We start from the raw sequence: 24494 nt of genomic DNA on the forward strand, positions 1-24494 counted from the left end.
ATCACACCGTGTGGGGTGGAAATGGCACTGGAGAGAGTCTGCTGCCTTTGTGTGTGTGTGTGTGTCTGTGTGTATTTTGTGTTAGTGAATGGCTTATTGTACAATGCCCCCGGGCTTGCAGTGATCCTGCACCCAGAGTGACAGAATGATAATCCTCTATAGTATGGACGATCATAGGGGAATGAGAGAGGCTCTCTCGTCAAGTCTGTTGCCCGTCTCCCCATGTGGACAGGGTACTTTTTGAGTTAAGTGGGATGAGATGAAAATGTTTCTCACACACACGCAGGCACTTCTGATCTCTTCACAGACTTGTCCCTGCTAATAACAAGCTACGTGACAGAACGTGTGTTCCTCCCACACTGTCGGGGAGATTCCGCCCGGGTTCTGAACAGCCCAATTACAGGGAACAAGCAGGCTTCCCTGTAGTAAAGCATGCCTCCCCCTCTCTCTCCTCTTCACTGTCACCCACATGTCAGACGTCCTGCTGGCAGCCAGGCAACAGGTCTCCCCTCCGCACACTCACTCACAGCACTACTGACAGCCATACAGCTATTAGCACTACGCAGCTTTGAAGAGCGCACTTTCACTACTTCGTCTTTATTTATTTCTCATAATCTCCTTGCGACGGAAAAAGGACCTGTGACGCCTACGGAGCCGCCGTGTGTGGTAATTTGATCAAGCGCGTCGTCGCTAGCTAAATGCGACGGTGTTGCGGTATTCCACAGCCAGGACACACAGCTCAGGCTGTAGTGTTATTGCTGCATGGCCAAACTGGTCATCTCTCCTTGACCACGTCATCATTAAATACTGTAGGAAATATTGAATTGCATTCTAGAGTATTAATTTACCCAGCGTCCTCCTTGGCGTTTACACTACCTCACAGGATCCATTTCCTCAGTGCAATTGGGTGTGACCTTAATTTTGGTTATTCTTCAAACGGGGGGGGGGGACACACACAGTGGAGACGAGTAACACACTGACTGCACTGTATTTGAGAGTATGGGCTTTAGTAGGTGCACAGTGCTTCATAGTGACAGCCATTAAAAGACTGTGCTGAGAGTATCTCTTTGCCAGGGTCCTGGTAGTTGTCTGTTTGAATGAGGCACAGCACAGTGGCCCTGTACACACTGCTGCCACTGCTCTGTTACTCCGAGGATGTTCCATTGCTTTGTGCGCGTGTCCGTGTCTTCCTAACATGTAGGATTACTAATCCCAGCTGTGAAAGGAAATTCCTCTCTATGGACATTCATTGTGGCATTATTAAATAGTTTGAAGAAATGCCCGTCATCAGATGGCCATGACGATAATGTTTGTTGTCAGACCTGACCCTGTCTCCCGTCTCTACCCAGAATGGCCAGCAGTCTGGTTAACGGAGCAGGTCTGGGCAAGGAGAACATCCCCAGAGGTCTCAACCGTGTCAACACAGCAGGTAACACACACACACGAACACACACACACGCTTCTCTGCATATTTGCAAGCAAAAAAAAATGTATTTTTCATAGACTGATGCACAGGACTAGGTCATCAGTAGAGCGAGGACACGAGAGCCTTGTCGTCCGTTTGAACTTAATGAAGAGCCCATTATGTATTTATAAAGCCATGGATTAGCAGATGGTGTAGCTATGTGGGTGGATTCAATAGGCTTTTCTCGTCTGTAACCAGTTCACCTTGTTTGCCACCTCTGGCATTCTCATTGAAATTCCACACACGGTTTATTTTTTGGATCTATTATTCACATTTTTTAGGGTAAAAAAAAAGAAAAAAAGAATCATAATCGCACGGATAAAAGAGAAACGTGGAAATAATGACAAAAGACAACACCACCACCACACGGGCACACAATTGGTCGTCAGATCCCCAGTTTAAGAATATTAAACACAGTAATTAGGGCTGTGCTGTGAAAGTGACTTACTACCTGCAGAACTTCCTGCACTTAAGAGGCTTGGCACTCTGTGTGAACTCTCTGAGGTGTCAGCGCTCATATCTCCCCTCTCACCTGATCAGAAAGGCCCTGCACCAGAGCCAGGGAGGTGGTGTCGGGGAGGGCAGGCAGGAGACTCCAGGCTGTTTGCATGTGTTGTTTTTCCACTACGTGATCTCTATACCGATGCGCTCAGCATACATTTTTGATGAACCATCAGCACATCTCTCGTTCTCTCGGACACACACACACAGATTTCATATTGCTTTCCTATGAGCTATTTTTCTGTGCTGCATATCTCTAGCAGCTGAGAGGGTCTGTGGGTTTAGGAAGGTCGTTGTCTGTGCACTGGCAGTTCTACAGTCTCCTTGGTGTACGTGCTGTCCTGACTCCACTGTTGAGTTTCTTGGGTGCTACTAACATAGTAACATTGAGGAGAGCACTCTTACAGTAGGTGAGGTACAACATTAAAAAGTGGCATATTGTACCCCTGATTCCTGTTGGAACGCTCAATTGAAATCACATCGCTATCCAGTGACCACTGTCTTGTGATGCTCTCTACACACATCAAATCGGTTCCCTGTCGTATGTCACCGATCAAGCCCAGTTCACAACATTCTTACGCAGTTTTTCAACTTCCACGGCAAGCCAGGTTTGGTGTTTTTATACAGTAGGATATTACCATCCAATAGTGTACAAGGTTGTACATTCAGACATGGGTGTAAATGAATACTTGGCACTGTGTATAGTTTTCTAGCACCGTTCTGACAAATAGCGTTCTTATTGGAACCGATTGCCAGCGGCGTTTTGAACCAGCTTGCCAGTCAACACGCAGTACGGCTACACAGACAAAGTGGAGGGGGTTCAACACACACATTTAACTTTTCTATTAAAGAATGAAATGGAGGATTGTTAGAGGGATTTCTAGAAAAGGACAGGCGGATTTATCCATTCCGTGCTTTATAAATGCTGAGCATGCAATTACCCCTGTAATGGAGGCATTTCGTCCAAATTGGAGCCATTACAGTGATTTAACAGTGCGTGGATTGGGCCTGGCATTTGCGAGGATGTGTACACACGGGGAGCTGTGGAATGGGTGTTTTAATCACAGCGTTTTTAGAGGCTGTAATGGTGGAACACACTGTGCAGAACGCTGACCTGCCACAGTGCAGAACAACTCATTAAGGCCCACTTGGACTTCACTCTCTAGTCTATTTATTGCTGGTTATTATTAATTTTGAATTTTATGTTTATTCGATTTGGAGATCATTTATTTACATGGAAAGAATGTGGTCTTATTTCTTAACTGTTATTATAGGAAGATTGAGGAAGTAGCGCTTTATGAGGGAGAGGTTGCGTTGGAAACTGTGCTCATGTCGGCCATCTTGGCTCCAGTGTATTCCTCGCCGCATGGTGTGAGAATATTGGTATGGACCAGTAACTCAGAGAGGAGAGTGTGCAGTTGGGTTCACGGTACTGTTCTGGGAAGCTCCACCGCCAGATCCGATCCACCAGTACCGGCTGTCCCTTTTAAAATCCGGACTATTCCAGTTGGACATAACGGACAACACCGCATTTCAAAACCCGTAACTGAGGAGAGGCAGGATTAATTTTGGATTTCCTGTGTTTTGGGCTGGCGAGAGGCAACGCACCGAAGAGACGCTGGGTTGCTCTGGAAGGGAAGGTGTTTTTTCGAGGAGGGCGCTGGGGCATGATACAGCAGGGCAACTGGCACTGGAGATCTGAAATATATTCCACAACACAAGCTACCCTCTGCTTTGTGGCTTACCTCTGCATTTTGACACGAAAAAAAAGAAGAAAGAACAGTGAAACCATTCGCTGTTCCTCGTCCAGATGTTGTCGAAGCTCCAGATAAACAGCGTCTCTTTCTTTGCTGTCCCGCCCTTCAACCTCGTCGTCAGCTGGGAAAACACATTTAATGCGTCTAATGCAACCTCAAAGACACCTCTGGGAAGAAAGGAACTCTTCAAGTTGAAAGCGTCGAGCATTTTCAGTATTTCGCTGTGCCTTGAAATGTAGCAAGCCTCTCTTCCTCTCCCCTGCACTCTTGCATGTCCTGTCTCTGTCTGCCCTCTCCTCCCTTTCTCCCCTCGTTCCTCTCCTCCCACTCTCCATGCCCTGCTCTGTGCTCCAGTGAAGCCTCTGTATGGCCAGGCAGGCTAGTAAAGCATTTATTAGGAATTCTGCAGTCCTGTATTATACTGGCAAGCAAAGAGGCACTCATGCTTGGCCTTTAACTTTCTTGTGAAGTTCAGCCATACATGAAAATAGGGGGTACTGTCCCTCCTAATATATTCCTGATTTAATATTGTATCAAAAAGAGAGCGGGGGGGGGGAATGTAAATAAGTCTTTTGTGTCTGGGTGTTGTAGTTTGCTGATTAAATATCACGTTGGTAATGCCCAGTGGGAGCTTTTGAACCCTGGATGTGTGAAGAATCCTTTTTGGAGCCTTTGTGCCTGGGCTGTGTACCATAACTTCCTCCAGAGGAACAATACGTGACAGGAAGAGGCTCTTCTCACACTCACAGTCCGTTTATTAACTTTGTGAAGCTCTGGTGTAAGTGGAAAATCCCTCTGTACCCCCAAAAAAAGAGGGAGGAGAAAGAGCCCAATTCACTACCTTTTTTTAATGACTTTATTTAAAATAAATGTTTTTATATCCCCCTGTTTGTCATCTCTCCTCTTAAATCACATTCTCATTGGAGGTTCGCCCTTTCTTCTTTTTTTTAGGTCAGTTTTTTATTTTTTGTGGTCTTTGGGGACATTTCTTCAGTACATTATTGGTGTGTGAGTGTAACAGGGGGACAATGGGTAAGACACACCCTAATTTTTTTCTCTCCTCCTTTGTGCCCATTGACGCGGTCCTGGTGAAGGCGAGACACTCCTCCACAGAGCCTGCAAGAGGAACCAGGTTGAGACGCTGCTTCAGATCCTAGCACTTCCTGGGACCGACGTCAACGTGAAAGGTAGGTCCCCCCCCTCTCGCTGCTTCCACTTTAGGGTGTCGTGGAGTGATTTTAACGTGGAATTAGAGAAGGAAGGAAAAGAGAAGTGTGCGTCATCAGTGTAACCTTTAGCTAAAATGCGAAGGGTGTGTCTTGGGAGGAACGGGGTGGGTTGGAGGTTAGATTTACAGTCTCTCTGCCAAGTGAATGCACTTCCTCTTATATTTCCACCTGTTTTTTTTTTTTTTTTCCCAGGGCAAATATAATAACCGTCTTCCTTTTCAGTCCATTTCAGTGGCTTATGCAGATGCAGCGTAAGTTTAATAGTTTAGATGCGTTGCTGGATGAACGGGGACAAAGAGTAAAACCAGAGACGTGATGGCGAAAAGGAAACGGGACAAACTGAAGGGCTTGGAGTGGTGGGAGGACTAGTTTGAGTACGATCTCTATGCTCTAGTGACACGGAACGCAAGCCTGTCCCCATAACGAGGCCTCTGGTCTCCGAGACAGAGAACTCCTATTGTTTAACGAGCACAAGAACGATTACACCTACAGAATACGCCAACCTACCTTTCTTCAGATCAATATAGATTTAAGCTATTAAATATTACGTTTTGGTGTGTGTCTAGCTTTGGATGTAGAGAAATTATTAGAGTATCCTAGATTATTTGCTTTTCAAATGAAAATATGGCTGCTATTAGCTATGAAGATATTAGCAGTATAATATGTTGTTTGATGCTTGTCATAGGTGTTGTCCATTTAAATCATAATGTAGAATTCAATCTTAAAAATATAATTGGATAACCGTTTTGTCTGTTGTGTGTGTGTGCGCATATTTGTGTGTGTGTGTGTTACTACTTAGACCACGCAGGCTGGACGCCCCTGCACGAGGCGTGTAACCATGGCAGCCGTGCGTGTGTGGAGGCCCTGCTGCGCCACCGGCCCACCCCTCACCTGTACAGCCAGGTTGGTGGAGTCAGCCCCCTACATGATTCGCTACTCAGTGGACACACGGACATCGCCATGATGCTCCTGCAGCATGCAGGTCAGTCAGCGCGCATGGTATGCCGAAACTTCTGTACTTTTTCCATTCTGGAACATGAAATATAAAAAGTTTTGTCGTATGCGCCGAATACAACCTTACCGTGAAATGCTTACTTACAAGACCTTAACCAACAATGCAGTTCAAGAAATAGAGTTTAGAAACTAAAGTAAAAAAATAAAATAAACAGACAATAAAATAACAATAACGAGGCTATAAATCAATCAAATGTATTTATAAAGCCCTTTTTACATCAGCCGATGTCACAAAGTGCTGTACAGAAACCCAGCCTAAAACCCCAAACGGCAAGCAATGCAGATGTAGAAGCACAGAGGGTACCAGTACAGAGTCAATGTGTGGGGGTACAGGTTAGTTGAGGTAATATGTACATGTAGGTAGGGGTAAACTGACTGCATAGATAATAAACAGCGGGTAGCAGCAGTGTAAAAATACAGTGTGGGAGGGGGGGTCAATATAAATAGTCCGGTAGCCATTTTGATTAATTGTTCAACAGTCTTATGGCTTGGGGGTAGAAGCTGTTAAGGACCCTTTTGGACCTAGACATGGCGCTCCGGTACCGCTTGCCGTGCGGTAGCAGAGAGAACAGTCGGACTTGGGTGACTGGAGTCTTGGAAAAAAATGTTGGGCCTTCCTCTGACGGTTCGGTGCTAGAATTATTACTTTAGCTATTTCTGTCAAATGTGTCTCACATTGTATAGAGATTAAGAGGAACTCTCAAATATTTTTTTAAACTTCCCACTTTGGGCTGGATGTGTCAATGCAGAATTACTGTTTTATCTCAATTAGCCATGAAATCCCTAGTTTGAAAGCAGCTGTTTTTCTGGAAGCGGTGCTGTGCCATTTTTCCTATATTTTCATGTGGGCCAGCCCCTAGCAATTACATTTCGACCAATGAGCTTCAGCCCCTCAGCATTTGAGTGACAGCTAGCAAGAGGCACATCATGCGCACACAGCAGAGTGCGAGAGAGAGAGCAATGACGAAGTGCACATATCATATATGATGTAGTACGCATAGGGGACCACTCTTGGCTCGTGAGCGCTACTTTCAAAACAACTGGCGTAAAAGTTTACAAAAGTACCGGAGAAATCCTTTTAGTACCTCACTGGAATAGTTTGCATTAGAATGGGCAAAAATAGCTTTTTATCAAAATGTTGGTACCGTGACCACACACACACACACACACCGAGAGAAACAAATGCTTCACACACAAGGTCGAAGAGTTACTTTATTGGTTTGAGGGCTACTGTAGTATTTGGAAATGTAGCCTAACCATTGAATGAGGTGAGAGGAATATGGGTGGATGAATGAGTCTGAAATGTAGCTTTGTGGGATCAGGGAAATTGGCACTGGACTTTAGCGGCCTAACAGTCTTACGGCCACAGTCTCATCTAAATCATCTATGCATCTCTACTATCCCCCCACCACCACCACCCTCTCTTCCTTTCTGTGTTCCATCGCAACGTCTGTCCAAACGTATTACCCATCCACTCATAAGATGTCTGTTAATGTCTTTTTGAAGAGATTAGAGTCGTCAGGTTCTGCCGCTTGTGAAATTCACACGCTGGTTTGGTGGGAAATGTGTCACAACAGAAATAGTTTGTGTGTCTCTGTGTGTTTGCTTGCCACATGCAATCGCTGTTTGGGAGCTTTGAAGTGAGTGTGACGTGTGTCAAAATGAAAGGGGGGAGGAAGTGGTGGTTGCATTGCTGTGTGTGTGTGTGTGTGTGTGTGTGTGTGGTGGTGGAGGGGGGAATGGGTAGGTGTGTGTGTGTGGGGGGAGGTAGACAGCGTTGAACAAGACTCCCATGTAGGCTGCCGCCACTTCCCTGCCTCACTCTCCAATTTGACTAATTATAGTTAATTTGATTTGGCTTTCCTATTAACACATGTATATATTCTGTCCTCAAAAAGTAAATTAGATTGGGATTGTTTGGTCCCGGTGAGAAAACGGAGGTTTTTTTTTTCATTGCGTGGTGACAGGAAGAAAAGGAGCAAAATTTTAAAAGGGGTCAGAGGAAGAGACTATTGGCAAAATGAAAGTGTGCGTGTGAGCTGTCTGTGTGGGCTGCACCAGTCACTGCGAGCGTCGTCTTACTAAGACTCTGCTCGGTGCTGCCCGCTAGGCCACATCACTGAGAGATGGATGGAGCAACTGCTGCTGGAGAAACGAGAGAGCGCTCACAATTTAACACGCAGCTCTTTTTTTCATGTATAAATGCGTGTTAAATTGTGAGCGCTCTCGTTTCTCCAGCAGCAGTTGCTCCATCCATCTCTCAGTGATGTGGCCTAGCGGGCAGCACCGAGCAGAGTCTTAGTAAGACGACGCTCGCAGTGACTGGTGCAGCCCACACAGACAGCTCACACGCACACTTTCATTTTGCCAATAGTCTCTTCCTCTGACCCCTTTCTTTCACTTAGTTTCTGTTTCTTGGCGTTGTGACTGGAGGTAGTAAGGCTAGCTGGGGAGAGGGAAGGGGTTGCAGTGTCTCTGTCTGTCCCCACGGACACCACTGGCCTTCAGGCTGACCGATGGAAAGGACGGAGCGAGCGATTCCCATTGAACAGAACATTCGAACCAGGGGCTTTGATTAGCAGGTGGCTGGGTCCTACACATCAAGACAGTTGTGGAGCCACATGGACAGCAGCTTGGCTCCATTTACCACTCATTGAGCTTAAAGAAGAGGGCCAAGTAAAGTAGCTTCAATGTATTAATACGTTTTCTACTGACTATTTGGTTTACGATGATTACTGAATACATTTATACATGAAAAAAATATCTTTAGTGGTGGGGTTAGCTAGCAAGCGTTGTAGTGGTTACTAAATTGCTGCTGCCTGGCTGTCACCCTGTTGTTGTTCCCAACAGCCAAACTCAGCTGAGCTGCCAGGGCTTGGTCGGAAAGGCAGCTCTCGCTGCCACTGCCAAACAAACAAGGCCTTTCAATGGCAGTGTTGTAACCCTGAAATAATAACCCTGGCTGGAGGACACAGAGGGAGGGAGGGGAAGGGGTGGTGGGGGTTGGAACGTATGGCCCCCACCCTCGACCCTGGGGTGCTGGCGGGGAAAGCATGCCATGGCTGAGGGAAAGGCCTGCTCTCTCCCCTCCCTCTGCTCTCTGAAGACTTGCCCACACGACCCTGTGTGTGTGTTAGCGTGTGTGCCCGCTCGCTGTGCCCCCTCCTCGGCTGGGAGTGTTTAAATTTTGCAGGATGACCAGAAAGAGAGAGAGAGTGCCCCTGATTGGAATGGAAAATGACCTGGAGCTGTGGCTGAGATTTGAGCTGCTCCAGAGAGGCGTGGAGAGAGAGGCAGGAAGAAAAGAGCCTTCAAGCTGTCGCCCTGCGCCTTAATCTCTGGTGGCGTGGGCTCAATACAGCCACCCATGTTAGTAAGCAGACCAAGTCTTGCTTAGCCTAGCCTAGCAACCCTCTACATCCAGTCTCATTGAGGCCCAGCTAAAACAGACCAGCTAAACAGCTCATTTAGATTAGGCTACACTACACTAGGTTAATTAATTAGTGTTTTTTTTTGGTACTTTTCTTTCCTCATCACGAGCGTCTGCTCAACCGTAGGATAAAGAGGAACTGCACCCGCTGATTTAACCTAGTTTTTTGGCTTGCTCTTCAAGAAATGCTGGCTGCCATGACAGAAGCCAAATATGAGTTGGTGTGGCTTGATGTGGGTGTTTCTTGGATGTGTCCTTGCCACCACCAAGACACACCCATCTGTCAGAACCTTGGCCGCAGATGTCGTCTCCCCCCCCCCCCCACCACTCGATCACAACGAACAAACCTCCTGCAGGTGGCGCTCCATAACTACAGGCACAGGTGTATGGTGAGATGCCGGAGGAAGCTTTGAGTAGGTCAGTAGCCTACAGAATAATATGAGAAGAATGCATTTGCTGAATTTCTGCAGATCAAATCGTTATGTCACACGCTTCGGAAACAACAGGTGTAGACTAACAGTGAAATGCTTACTTACGGGCCCTTCTCAACAACGCAGAGAGAACATTATAGAAACGCCAGGAATGAATACACGATGAGTAACAAACTAAGGGTTTTGATAACTTTCAAACAAAGTAGCAGGTCCATGTAGAATAAACAACACTTTACATAATACCATAGAGGCAGTCTTCTGCTAATATGACAATGTGCACCTTTCACTTTTCATTGTCATTCCCAGCTGTGACAGATACGTCGCCTATCGGCGTTTTTGTCTGCTGGTAATGGGGCTACCTTGGCAAACATGTCAGAGTGGTCATACCTTCCTGTGTGGTTTCCCGTATACAACAGGAGTTCCCAGATCCTGGTGCAGAATACACAGGGTTTCTCCCTCCCCATACTGACTGATACCATTCAATTCAATAATAGTAAAAAAAGACAATACAAGAAAAAGTTGTCTAGTATAATTTGTATGCTGAGTGCCAGGTCTCTGTCTATTCAGAGGCATCAGTATCAAGCCTGTATGTCCGTCTGGACTTGATCACAACATCTTGCAAGTCTCCATGGATGTTTCTGTGAACACACACACACAGTCACAGTTCTATTACCAACGGCAGTTAGGATGTGGGTGATATCTGACACACAAACTCTATTATGGTCTCCCCATCAAACGACCGACGCTCCAGTCCATCTGTAGAAACAGGTTGAGGCAGAGTTCATCAGTGACACATGGAATGAAAAGGGTTTTGCTATGAAAAGGGTTTTACTGAACATTTACCTTGTTGACCATTGGTGAGCAGGCAAGGGGTGAGCTTTTTGCTAATGCACTTCACAACTAAAATGACTACTACTAGATATACAGTGGGGCAAAAAGGTATTTAGTCAGCCACCAGTTGTGCAAGTTCTCCTACTTAAAAAGATGAGAGAGGCCTGTAATTTTCATCACAGGTACACTTCAACTATGACAGACAAAATGAGGGAAAAAAATCCAGAAAATCACATTGTAGGATTTTTAATGAATTTATTTGCAAATTATGGTGGAAAATAAGTATTGGGTCACCTACAAACAAACAAGATTTCTGGCTCTCACAGACCTGTAACTTCTTCTTTAAGAGGCTCCTCTGTCCTCCACTCGTTACCTGTATTAATGGCACCTGTTTGAACTTGTTATCAGTATAAAAGACACCTGTCCACAACCTCACAGTCACACTCCAAACTCCACTATCGCCAAGACCAAAGAGCTGTCAAAGGACACCAGAAACAAAATTGTAGACCTGCACCAGGCTGGGAAGACTGAATCTGCAATAGGTAAGCAGTTTGGGTTGAAGAAATCAACTGTGGGAGCAATTATTAGGAAATGGAAGACATACAAGACCACTGATAATCTCCCTCGATCTGGGGCTCCACGCAAGATCTCACCCCGTGGGGTCAAAATGATCAGAAGAATGGTGAGCAAAAATAAAGTAGCAAAGCCTACCATCAGTAACAGACTACGCTGCCAGGGACTCAAATCCTGCAGTGCCAGACGTGTCCCCCTGCTTAAGCCAGTACATGTCCAGGCCCGCCTGAAGTTTGCTAGAGAGCATTTGGATGATCCAAAAGAAGATTGGGAGAATGTCATATGGTCAGATGAAACCAAAATATAACTTTTTGGTAAAAACTCAGCTTGTCGTGTTTGGAGGACAAAGAATGCTGAGTTACATCCAAAGAACACCACACCTACTGTGAAGCATGGGGGTGGAAACATCATGCTTTGGGGCTGTTTTTCTGCAAAGGGACCAGGACGACTGATCCGTGTAAAGGAAAGAATGAATGGGGCCATGTATCGTGAGCATTGAAGGTGAAACATGGCTGGGTCTTTCAGCATGACAATGATCCCAAACACACCGCCCGGGCAACGAAGGAGTGGTTTCGTAAGAAGCATTTCAAGATCCCAGAGTGGCCTAGCCAGTCTCCAGATCTCAACCATAGAAAATCTTTGGAGTTGAAAGTCCGTGTTGCCCAGCAACAGCCCCATAACATCACTGCTCTAGAGGAGATCTGCATGGAGGAATGTGTGTTGTGAAGACTTACAGAAAGTGTTTGACCTCTGTCATTGCCAACAAAGGGTATATAACAAAGTATTGAGAAACTTTTGTTATTGACCAAATACTTATTTTCCACCATAATTTGTGTGACTGTTTGAGGTTGTGGACAGGTGTCTTTTATACTGATAACAAGTTCAAACAGGTGCCATTAATACAGGTAACGAGTGGAGGACAGAGGAGCCTCTTAAAGAAGAAGTTACAGGTCTGTGAGAGCCAGAAATCTTGTTTGTTTGTAGGTGACCCAATACTTATTTTCCGCCATAATTTGCAAATAAATTCATAAAAAATCCTACAATGTGATTTTCTGGATTCTTTTTCTCATTTTGTATGTCATAGTTGAAGTGTACCTATGATGAAAATTACAGGCCTCTCTCATCTTTTTAAGTGGGAGAACTTGCACAATTGCTGGCTGACTAAATACTTTTTTGCCCCACTGTATCTGCTTGGCTGGGGAATTAGCCTATTTTATCAAGTCAGGTATTTCTTTTAAAATAACTTTTCACAACACACATTACCTATCATTGTTGATGTGTCTGTCATCAGGGCAGTAACTCGGGTCACTATTAGAAGCCTCATGGCGTGTCCTTTTCATAGGAGTCGAGGGAGACTGACAGTAAGAGGTGTCACATGGGTACTTGTGTTGCGTGACACTTTTATTCTGAGGTCTTGCCTGACAAGCTGTGAAAATAGCAAGTGAACAATTTAATGAAATTATTGGTCACTAAACCATTTGTAATCACATTGCTGGACATACGACATGATATCCACCTTTGTGCCTTCTGGTAGGTCCTGGCATCCAAATGTGCACTTTGTCTAACAGAAAAACAGGGTCAACCATTGTCATCATTCCTAAATTATAAACATAGCTCGAGAAATAATGTAATCTGGTTTGTTTGCAAATTGTATGCTATACAGATGTAGATTTGACTGGCTCCAGATTAGATTCCGGCCAGTGGGGGCGTTACAATTTTCAACCAACTGTGACATGCTTTTGCTATGGCTCTGGGTTGGTTTGAATTTGTTGCTGCTAGTTAGTACACTGTTGTAGTCAGACATGAGTTAGCACGTACCACCATAGCTGCATCCAATATTTATTTGTGCCCTAGACATGGGTTGCACCCGCTCGAAGGCTAATGTGACTGTTTTGTCTTAAGTCACACTAACTTAGAAATACGATGACATTGCTAAAATAAGCAAATAATTAGTAGGAAACAACTCTGTCATTATTATGATTAATGACATATGTACTTTAGTGAGATGGCCAACAAATCTCCATCACCTATCCCCACATGATAGGGTTCTTCGGCAGGGCTTACAAACCATAGTTGTTGGATGTGTATCCTGCTTTAAACTTGCGTTGCATGGTCAATCCGTAAAGGCTTTTCAGTCTCAAAACGTCCGTGATCTTTTTGAAATCGTTGGTTGGGGGGCGATGAAACAACAGAGCCCCATTCAATGAAGGGACGCGGTGTGGGCGTAGGGGCGGTTTGCACGTGGACATGATTGTAATCCAAACCCAACCTTCATTTACTCATTGTGACACATTTCGGTTCCAAACGTTTAGACGACTTTTACAAAAATGGTCCTATTTACACATTTGTAGTTAATTTTGACACCAGAATAAACGTTTGTGACTCGAAGGGATTAGTTGGTTTTTAGGGGCAGTAGCTCCTTAAAGCAGTTGCAAATTAATTGTTCATTTGAGGACAGCGATTTATGTTCTACCAGACCTCTTCTGCGGCTGCTTGTTTGTTAGTCACACCACCAAGCATTCATCAGTCATTCACCCCTCCCTTCCCAAACCCTTTTGAGTTCTGAATTCATGTTTGTGGAACTGAAAGATGTCATTAGCTCGGCGGCAAAGGAAGCAGTTTTGTTCCCTCAGACTTGTGCAGTGTCACAGATGTCCTCAGGCTGTGATGCGGCGCGCCGTTTCCAAAATGGCGGGTAAACCTGGCCTTTCTTGATCGGGGTCAACTCGGTAGTCGTCGCATCTGGGACTGAAACCAGAGACGTTCTGGTAGCGACTGCTACGTTGTTAGCGTGTTGCTCAACCCTCACTGTGGCCAGTGCATGTGTTTCAGCAGAACTTCAGGCTGTGTTTTAAAAGGTTAGGTGGGCTGCGAGAAATCTTGCAAGACCGAAAAATAGCACAAACCCAAGTAGAAGTGCAACCTTGGAATAAATAGCAGCTTGCCTGCATGCGTACACACACACACACGTGAGAGGAGCATGAAAGGGGAAACTCTTATATAGATAGATAGAGGAGACATCCAAAACACCATTGAATGCTGCGAGAGAAAGAGATTTGGTGGAGGGCCTAAGCCTCATAAGGCCCCAAAGTACATTCTCTGTACTTCCCACACCACCCCATCCACCTCCCTCTTAGACCAGACTAGCCCTCCTCTGTTAGAACCACTTGCCTGGTGCTGTGTTTTTTACTGCCTATCGAGGCAGCTTAGGAAGGGTAGGAGGCTTCTTTTTTTTCGACTGTGTGTCGACCCAAAAGGCAGCACCACCGTGTCCAAGAGCAACATGAATAAGCCGTAGTTCAGACGTATCTGATCACGGTTACCCAAAAGTAAAAATTGCGCGAAGGTTGTCACTTCCTGTGAATCTGGCCACGAGAGATTAAGAGGAGTCAAGTCTTCTATATTATTACATTTTCCAGCTGTGTTGAATGTGTGATAGTGAGTAGTTTTATAGACCTTTCGTTTGTAAGAGGTCATGACTGCTTTGTGTACTAAGTTGCCTACCCAGTTCCTTCCTTTTATATGTTGTCCTCATTGGCCCGTGGACAACATATAAAAGGAAGGAACTGGGTAGGCAACTTAGTACACAAAGCAGTCATGACCTCTTACAAACGAAAGGTCTATAAAACTACTCACTATCACACATTCAACACAGCTGGAAAATGTAATAATATAGAAGACTTGAGCCAATGAGGGTCCAAGGGCACTAAAGCTGCTCGGACCCTTACACAGTAACACGTCTGAGTAGGTCACAGGATATGAAGAGAGAGTCTAACCTCTTTATCGAAAGACACGTGCCTACGCCATGGATTTTCTTGGCCAATGTCATTTTTCTTAGCCATTTCCCTGCACTTCCTTGGTCATCTACTGACAAGACACTGTGCCTCATCGAGGTTATTATCAAAGTGCTTTATGCATAACAGCATAAAGCTTGAATACTGGGCAGCAAGGGATTTACAATGTCGACTCCAATCTGTTGGTTCCTCGTCCTGTAGATGTCACAACGGCTGTGTGTGTGGCAGGTGTGCCCGTGGGGGATTACAGCTAGAGTCCAGCCTTCAACCCCTAACCCTCTGGCCCATAATCTGGCTCTAATCTCTGTCTGCCCAGGCCTATGTTTGATTGGGTGATGAGCCCTTCAACCGGAGAGCTCTCATTACCACCGCTAACAAACAACCATCCCTACGACTCTCTCGCTACCGCTAGCAGGCTGGGTTCCCTTAAAGATGTGGGCTGCGTCTCAATGATGGCAAGTGGTTTCTAGGGCTGTGACGATACCAGTATCGCAATCATTTTTACATGGCAAAATTGAAAGCATGAAGTAGACCAAACTATTATGTTCTTTTTAACCTGCTGCGTGTAAAATATTGTTTGCTGTAAGCTTGGAAAATAAATACATGTGACTCTGGATGACAACGTTGTCTCCAACGTTAGGGCTGTTTTCAAGAAGTTAAAGCCGCTTCGTGTTTTGTTTCCTTGCCACAATACAAACAAGTATCGCGATACTGATATCGTCCCGGCCATAGTGGGTTTGTTTCTTTGTCTCCTGTTCCCTTATCCACAGTGATTTCACCAAATCAGTCGTCTTTTTTAATTTATTTTTTAGATTGGCGTAAAGGAAAGGAGACTAGGAGAATACGCTTTATTCCCCTGGCTGTCGAGATGTGTACATTGACTGGTTGGGCCGTGCCATTGGTTGATGCTGTGCTATTGTCTTCCTATGGTTGCTGTTGTTGTAGGGCAGGGGTGCTCCTCTGGGGGTGTTGCCCCTGGTCTCCGTTCACACAGTCTCTCGCTGTCTTTCTGTCAGGTGGAAGGGGAAATGGAGAGAGGGATGTTTACTGTGCTCTGCTGTGCTGTGGAGCCGCATCCCAGTCTGTTTGCCTCTGCGTCTCTCGTCTGGAACTAAAGCAGACAGAGAGAGAGGGAGAGGGGGTGGGGGGGGGGGGGGGGGTGGAACTAGGACTCCTTGCTCGTTTTCTCCCCTCCTCCACTCTGGCTTTTGTATTTCTTGTCTTTGCCTGCCCTCTAAAGGCCAGAGGGCTCTGTGCTCTGTGTGTGATGGTGTGTGTGGCAATCAGGCTGCGTCTGACTGGTGCAGGCTGCAGTAGCATTCGCGAGGCGTGTGAATTCCCCCGCGTACACACACACACACACACACACACGTAGAGCAAATAGCGTAATTACCCCTGCTCACATTTAATCCCCCAGGTGTTTTATTTATCTCCAGAGCAGCATATCTGACACATTGCGCCAATACCTGGACTCATTTTAATCGCTCTCCGTGATGCAGGAGCCAATATCGTAGCAAGCCCCGGACACACTCCCAACGCTCTCTCGCTCTGTGTGTGTAGGGGTGTGTGTGTTTGTGTGTACAGTGTAAGTGTGAAGTAAAGCACTGACAGATTGTGAAGAATAGGCAGTGGCTGATTCCGTTGGAGGGAGTCAGAATCGGTTTAGATCTTGCCACCAAATATGGTGATGAGAGGAAGTCCAGTGGGAGAATATGGTGAAACACCAGTCCTTTTCAGAGCCGAGACCACTTTCCAAGTCAAAATATAAGCCGAGATCTACCGCTCAGATTTACACGACTTAATTAAAAAAACGTAAGCATCTGTAACATTAACCAATTAAAAAGCAGTTGTTTAGCAATGAGGTTTGTGCAGTAGGCTATAGACCCAATATATTATCGCTGCATATTGGCTATGCTTTGAGTTGCCGTGCCAATGTCGCTCTTCTCCGGCCATTTTGAAATGATATAACAAACATTGTAGCCACTGTATATGACCACTTGATCACAGTGGTAATAGATCATTTGTTGTATTACTTGTGAGGGCACAGCTGAGTGAGCATAATCATTTGTTTTAGTTTTTTTTTTACTGGACTGATGGCCTGCATCTGATGGTCAGTCTGAGCAGAGGAAGGGGAGCAGCAGTGAGGCTGCCTCTCACCCGACTCACCGTCCCTCCCTCCGCTGGGAAAAGGGGACACAGTCCTCCGGCTGATGGCAAAACTTAAGTCGCACCGCATTATTTCTGCCTCGTGCGCCAATTCATGTTGTTACTCCAATGACCGGAGAAAGGTCAATATTCCTTGATATTAAAAAAGGCACAAGGCGCTAATAATAGCAGCGCTAGCTTATGGAAACCTTGCTGCGCTCATTCATTGCAGCTGCAGTGCTGGTTGTAGTGTTTGTGGAAGTAGGGAGAACACAAGGTGTTGACAGGGCTGAATACCAACTTCAACATGAGCTTACTCATCTAAACAGCAGCTCTTTGCTGTATTCGTCTAGTCATAGTTTTTAAACATTTTGAAATCTCACGTGATCAACTTTGCTGTGCGTTCGAGGCTTCTTGTTTTTACAGTCTATGGTGCGAGGAAACGCTGCAGATGGTGATCCGGTTGTCCAGCGGTAGGCCTATAGGTACCCTTGATTTGTTCTCTCTGGGCCTGTCGGGTAGGCGTTCTACCGTCAGACGCATGAGATGGGAACACTTTGTCTTCCTGGCGCTAGGGCTACTGAATCAAGTGCTCCCGCTGCCAACAAAAACAGGAACGCAAGGCGTTTTTGCTTTACAGAAATGTTTGGCGATCAACTAGGGAATGTTTTGTAGATCGACCAGGTGACCACCGCAAATGTTCTCATTGATGAAACACTATCTCAATGCAGTTTTCTGTTCCCCAAATTAAAATCTGTTTAGAACAGAGTGCACAACATTTTTGTAGGCTTCACCATTTCTAAAAAATGGCATTGTTTAGAAAGAGCACAAGGGCGAATTGCGTGCACTTCAGGGTAGGCGTTCCCTAACGAAAATATGCAAATACATGCTTGAACATGTTAGCTCGCTAGCTAACATGCTCAGCTCTGTCCACCTCCTTGTGTGTTCTGCCCACTATACTTCCTTTGTTCCCATTTGGAAACTATGCCGATGAGATATCTTGGGTTAGTTACGGGTAACATTTTTGGGGCGCGTGTGTACAGGTAGACCGACACAGCCAGGCAGGATAGAAAGACCACCATAGAGACAGACCGGTCTCTGCTGAAACCCCCCTCCCCCACTACGCCTCTCTCTGTCTCTGTTACTCCCCCGTGTTTTGGCCTGTCTGTCAGGCAGTTTGATATGGCGGCAGAGCGTCAAGCAGGCCAGGACCACAGCAAGCCTGCCTCGCCCAGCCTGACACGTCACTCACAACTGATGTTTTTGATTTGGGCCCAGGCCTCTTTTGCATGGAGTAGGGAGGGGAGGGGGGGAATAATCAGCTCGGGGGGGGGGGGGGGGGTGTGAGAGCTCAGTTCATGGAGAAAGGGGGAGCAGAATAAGTGGGGGGTTGGTGGCTGTGCCCATCATACCCGACTGTAGGTTTAGTATTTGGCTTCCTGTATTTCAATAAGTGCCCTGTAGTTAGCAAGCATGTAGGGGAGGGCCACAGGATGTTTCAACAGAATTTACAGTCATGGATGATGGTGCACTCCTTTGCCAGGGATTTTTCACACACAAAAACATGGATCGTTGAAGGCCACTTGAGCTGAGCCTGCATTCTGTGGACTGAAAAGATTATTTTTTTTAATCCTTTTTGGAGAAGAGTTCCAAAAAGTACTCAAGAACATGGCCTTCTGCCATTGAAATGTTAATTGACGGTGTGAAAGGCACATGCAGAGCACAACCCAAGGCTGGACCCCTCACTGAAAGCTACAGCTATTGTGAACAAAATATTCCCACTTTGAAAGTATTTTTTTGAGGCTCAAAACTGGAAGAAATGTGCGAAGATTGCCCATTCCCGACATACAAAAATTATCTCCCCCTCTCTTAAACTTGATAGACCTGGCAAATACTGTGTATGCTTCCCCTCAAGGACCAAAGCCCTTTGCCTGAGCATGACATGACTGACCTGAAACTTCATAAGCACTCCTTTTCAATGGGCCTAATGGCAAGGCCAAATAAACCTGGAGTGGTTGGCTATTATTACCTGCTTTGTGTGAAGAACTTTTCTCACCTCGCCTACCTCTCTCTCTTTCCATCCCTCTCTCTATTTCTCTCTAGAGCGGCTTTGATCGAAACCGTGCTCTTACGTCCTTGACTGCTGCTCCCTGGCTGACCTCTGCATTGTAAATGTCCCTGCTAATGTAAAAGTTTATGTAGATTAACGCGCCAATTTATGCAGATTGAGTTTTTGCCACTTGAGCTTGAAGCACTAAAAGGTAGATGAGAGCTGACCTCCCGTGGTATCCGAGTCATGTGCTTTACTTTCGCTATTCCTCCGAGCGCCAGAGCTGGCTAGCCGTATTCGAGAGGGAAATAGAAAGAAACACCTTTTCATTTGCAAGCTCCCTTTTCTCTCCACAAGTCGTGATGGCCACCTTTAAAAAAAAGAAGGGGGTGTTCCCCTAAAGTTCCATAATAAATAACATTATTTAGCGTGAGTACGGTATGTATTTACTATGTGTGTGAGAGCGCCAACCAATAATTCCAATGTATGTACTGTATTTATTTTAATACCTAGATAATGAGCTACTTGAACTTGCTGAATGCCAACTTCCGCACGCAAGGTAAAGAGCACCATTCGGCGTATTAAATCGTAGGACGAAAGGAGAGCCTCCCTTTTTTAAGCCTGGTGCCGCCTCTGCACACGCGCCAACCGCATCCAACGACAGGGACGGCAATTGTCCTTCCTTTACCCGTCTGGTTTCCCAAGCCTCAGAGTGTCTGTCAAACAGAAACCGCTGCCTGGCTGCCTTTCAGACTCTGCGGCGACTCGTCAGAGAGCCCTAAACTAGCTCACAAGTGGCGGGAACGTTGCGGAGGTTGAGCAGTCAAGTGGCATCAAGTGCAGTTTGCCATAGCAACTTAGGATGTCTAAAAGCAAACAAAGGGTGCACACTCGGCCTGCTCCACATCGGCCAAGTGTGCGTGGGCCCGCTGCTGGGAAAAAGGCTTTTATTATGAACACACAGGGAAGAGGAGAGAAGACAAGAAAATGTCAAAAGTACTTTTAACACATTGCCCAACGACACACAGTGAAACTGGCTTTGCGTGAAAATACATTTTGTGTGTACGTATGCGTCATGTACTGTCCTACTGATGTTATATATGAGCGAGGGGAAATGCGGTTCGTGACAAGATCAAATCGGTCTCGTGTTTGAACGACAATGACTTTATTGTCCTCTAGCCTCATCATATCGGTTTCCCAACCCTTAGCAATGCCTCTCAGTTTGATTAATCTGCACTGACACAGCCTAATGTGTTACATAAGCATGTGTAAACCGAAAACTCATATTAGGTCACTATCTCACTGAGTCCCCAAACACAACCACAACGTGACCAGTTAATCGTGTCAACATAAGTTAGCAGTAAAGTGAGTTGAATGCCCTGGCTGGCCCTGTGGGTTAACAGCTGTTCTCTCTCTCTGTCTGTCTCGCTCTCTCCACTATATATATCTAAAGCAGTCCCATTGGCCCCCATGGAGTCTTACACTGAGTATGAAAAAACATTAGGAACACCTTCCTAATATTGAGTTGCACCCTCTTTTGGCCTCAGAACAGCCTCGATTCGTCAGGGCATGGATTCTACAAGGTGTTAAAAGCATTCTACAGGGACGCTGGCCCATGTTGACTTCAATGCTTCCCACAGTTGTGTCAAGTTGGCTAGATGTCCTTTGGGTGGTGGACCATTCTTGCCACACATGGAACATTTTGAGTGTGAAAAACCCAGCAGCGTTGCAGCTCTAGAGACACTCAAACCGGTGTGCCTGGCACCTACTAACGATACCCCGTAGTAAATATTTTGCCTTGCCCGCTCTGAATGGCACCCATACACAACCCGTGTCTCAAATGTCTAAAGGCTTAAAAATCCTTCTTTAACCCTGTCTCCTCCCCTTCATCTACACTGATTTGAAGTGGATTTAACAAGTGACATCAATAAGGGATCATAGCTTTCACCTGGATTCAGCTGGTCAGTCTATGTCATGGAAAGAGTTCTTAATATTTTGTTTACTCAGTGTATTTTCATAATTACGCTTCTTAAATTGGCTGCTCAACCGTGCGTTCGTTGTGTGTCATGATTTCATCACTGATGCTTCTCAGGCCCTAATTGCACATGTATGCAACGTTTCAAAAACATTACCATGTTTTCTTAAGAGAGGCACTGTTTTAATGTCGTTTATAAAGTTGAATTCAATTTGACTCCCTATTGCTCAGTCATACGATGGTGTAAATATGGTATTAATAGCAGTAGTTGGAATGCCCAAAATATTGCAAATGGCAACGAATGTAGAAAATAACTAGAAATCTAAAGTAATCTTGTTGGGGTCAAGATGAAAGGTTAAAGTTGAACTCTCTCTGTCCATCTGTCTTGCAGGCTCTGAGCTGCTGCAGCAGAGGGATGGCCGTGGCCGGACAGCGCTGGACCTGGCCTCCACCGTCACGCTGAGGGAGGAGCTTCAACGCAGCGCCCTTGCCGGAGACGCGGTCCTGGAGGCCCTGGGGTCAGAGGTCAGAGACCTACCCTTCCTGGAGGCCTGCTCCTGCCTGCTGACTTGCCTGCTTCTCACCTACCAGCTAGAGAGGGCTGTCCCCTTCCCTCCCTCCTTCTCATCCTCCCAGGCCCAGGACAGGCCTCTCTCCCTGGGGGTGAAGCTGGCCAGAGCCCTGGAGAGCCACTCTGCCCGGAGGCTGACGGCGGGCTGGGGTGACCCACGGCTGGTGCGCCTGGCTGAGGACATGGAGACCGCGTTGGGGGTGGAGGAATGCCTGGCTCAGTTGTGCCCCGCTATCAGGGATTGCCAGGGCCCACACACACGCCTCCTCATCACCCTGCTGGAGGAGATGAAGGCCCACAGAGCAGCGCTGCCCTCTCACACACACACTGTGACACACACACCTGACTGATAATGGACATTGACTGCGGCCGTTATTCAATCCAAGGCACGTTATAGAGCAGAGCACTATAACAGACTTTTAAAGGTATTTTATGCTTTAGCCAACATGGACAACGTTTCCTGTGAATGTGATCTCCACTGACTAGGTTCCTGCTCTATACCGCACCTTTTGAGTGAATTGTGACGTGCATAAATGATTGTTGTTTACATTTGTATTCACGTTAATCATGTGACACACTACCACTGTTAGTCTTTTTTTTCAATTGTTCATATACATTTTCATGTTAACACTGTTTTTATAGATTTTGAATAAATATATTTTGTATTGAGAATTGGTACAATATGTAATGATTCACAGCGGCTGCACAACATCCTCATATGGATGCATTCAAGGGCTAGGTAGGTAGTTATATCCTAAAGGATTGGTAGGTTTAACCAATTACATCAGCCCTTTTTAAAAATTATTTTTTTAACTATGGGTCGGAAACCCAGTGAGTCACCATGGGTATGTAAAAAGTGGGTCGCTACTGGTGGAGTAAAGCGGTCACAATAGGGCTCTCCTAGGCCCCGTACAAACTGCAAAGGATGAGAAGATCCACGCCCCCTCACCTTGAACCTTCCCCTCCAATCTGTTATAGATTAGCACACTAGACAGCTGATTTTCAAGTGTTAAAACTGCCCTGGATTTAATCCCAGCCACAACGGGCAAATTCAGTTTGTATTACCTGGTGACCTGGGTGGGTGGAGATTTTACCATGGAATGGCCTAAAATAAGCAAACTCCTCCCAACCGGGTCTATGGTCAATGCTAAACTAATCTTGTTCTAAAGGAAGCTCTGCCTCAGGGGCTGAGCAATTGTGATTGGTTGGATAAAAGCTCTGGTCCCTCCCTTTACGCATATTATTTGACAGATATTCTTAAAAATATCTATTTATTTTAAGACCCATATTGATGCCATAAGTCTATGGTGCCACCTGCCAATTATTTTAGAAGGCGGGATAATGATTTAAATTAGTTCACTGTCTACACTTGTAAGATGTCTGGACACAATGTGTGCCTGACAACCTCCAGAGTTGGCCAGGAAGATCCGATCATTATAAACAGCTCTTTAGTTGCAACACAACGGATGTGGCTTTGACTCCCGTTAAGGCCACATATAGCCACGGGTCGACGCATTCAAGGATCCTGAATAGAAAAATCACAGTACAAACTCAGGACGCAGGTGAAAGGTAAAATAAATACTTTTTAATGACAAAGCTCTGTCAGAGCATCTAACTTACTCAAACTGAACCAAAGTCCTTCCTTCAAAAATAAATGGTTTATGGAGAGTCCCAATGCAGTGCAGGTGCTGCCAATGTAATTAAGGCCACTCAGGCCAGCGACACTTTCTGCAGAATTGAATGTTGTGGAACGTTCAAATAGAAATAGGCTATGTCGATCAAACATGCCTCTCTGGCACGTAGAATAGGGAATTACTTTGGCTCTATTCACGGCATTTCTATCTGCAATGTAGTTGGAAGTGTCACAATGTGCATGTGATCGTGCAGCACGAGACAGACTGGTGAGGTGAGTGTCTATAAGCGTGTCAATAGTACTTTAATAAAGAGCTTAATCCATTACAGGGAATGACAAATGAATCTCCAAACAACTCAACAGGACTCAGATCAACATAATATTGGCAGAGCTACCCATGCTCTTACCCCAAATAGTCTTCTCCCATGCAGGGGAAGCTACAGTAACCTCTAACCCTGTAAGGCTGTTCACTTCTTTATAGTGGCTGGTACGGGTCAGGAGTCTTTCAAATAAGCAACAACTCACTGCAGTATCACCTACTGGGGCTTCCAGTAGCAGTTCTACCGTTGTGAGAAACCATGCTGCTTAGCATTCGATTGCAGAGCAATTGAAAGGGCAACAAACCGAGGTGTGTGTCAGTTGAACATGCACCAGCACAGGCACGTACGCACACACACTCACCAAAGGTCTATCTTTCTGTTTGGCAGTGGAAGAATCTATTGAGCCCGGATGGGTGTTTGGTCACGTAGTGTCCTGAGCTGGGGGCACAGGACAGAGATGGAAGAGGGGGGGTGGGGGGGTAACCAGGAGTAAGACTAGCTCACCTCTGGGTGCTCAAGAACATCCTAAAATTAGCCGTGGCCACACAAACTATTTCCTGAGTGGGGAACTTCAATAAAGAGATGGGCTTATACTGTAGGGTGTGATTGTGTGTGTTAGAGGGAGCTAGCGATTACATCCTGATATGTGAGGATGATGTGTGTTTGTCAGAGGAGCAGAGACTAATAGCCCAGTGTTCCTTCCTGACCTCTTCTTGTGGAGGGGAGTACCACTGGCTGGGTGCGCATGTCGTCATTTATGGGGCTGTGAGGAGTG

General features: G+C 45.8%; 1 protein-coding gene across 2 annotated transcripts in view; it reads left to right on the forward strand.

The window, feature by feature from the left end:
- Positions 1-22438, forward strand: part of LOC139389994 (SMC5-SMC6 complex localization factor 1) — a 36050-nt gene extending 13612 nt beyond the window's left edge. For both annotated transcript variants that reach the window (XM_071137060.1, XM_071137059.1), the window contains 4 exons: positions 1350-1429; positions 4818-4910; positions 5752-5934; positions 21587-22438. In XM_071137060.1, coding sequence (XP_070993161.1) covers positions 1350-1429; positions 4818-4910; positions 5752-5934; positions 21587-22116 — 886 coding nt within the window. In that variant the 3' untranslated portion in view covers positions 22117-22438. The remainder of the gene's footprint in view (positions 1-1349; positions 1430-4817; positions 4911-5751; positions 5935-21586) is intronic.
- Positions 22439-24494: the final 2056 nt, after the last annotated feature.

The sequence above is a fragment of the Oncorhynchus clarkii genome, chromosome 30 (genome assembly GCF_045791955.1).
Source record: "Oncorhynchus clarkii lewisi isolate Uvic-CL-2024 chromosome 30, UVic_Ocla_1.0, whole genome shotgun sequence".
NCBI lineage: Eukaryota > Metazoa > Chordata > Actinopteri > Salmoniformes > Salmonidae > Oncorhynchus > Oncorhynchus clarkii.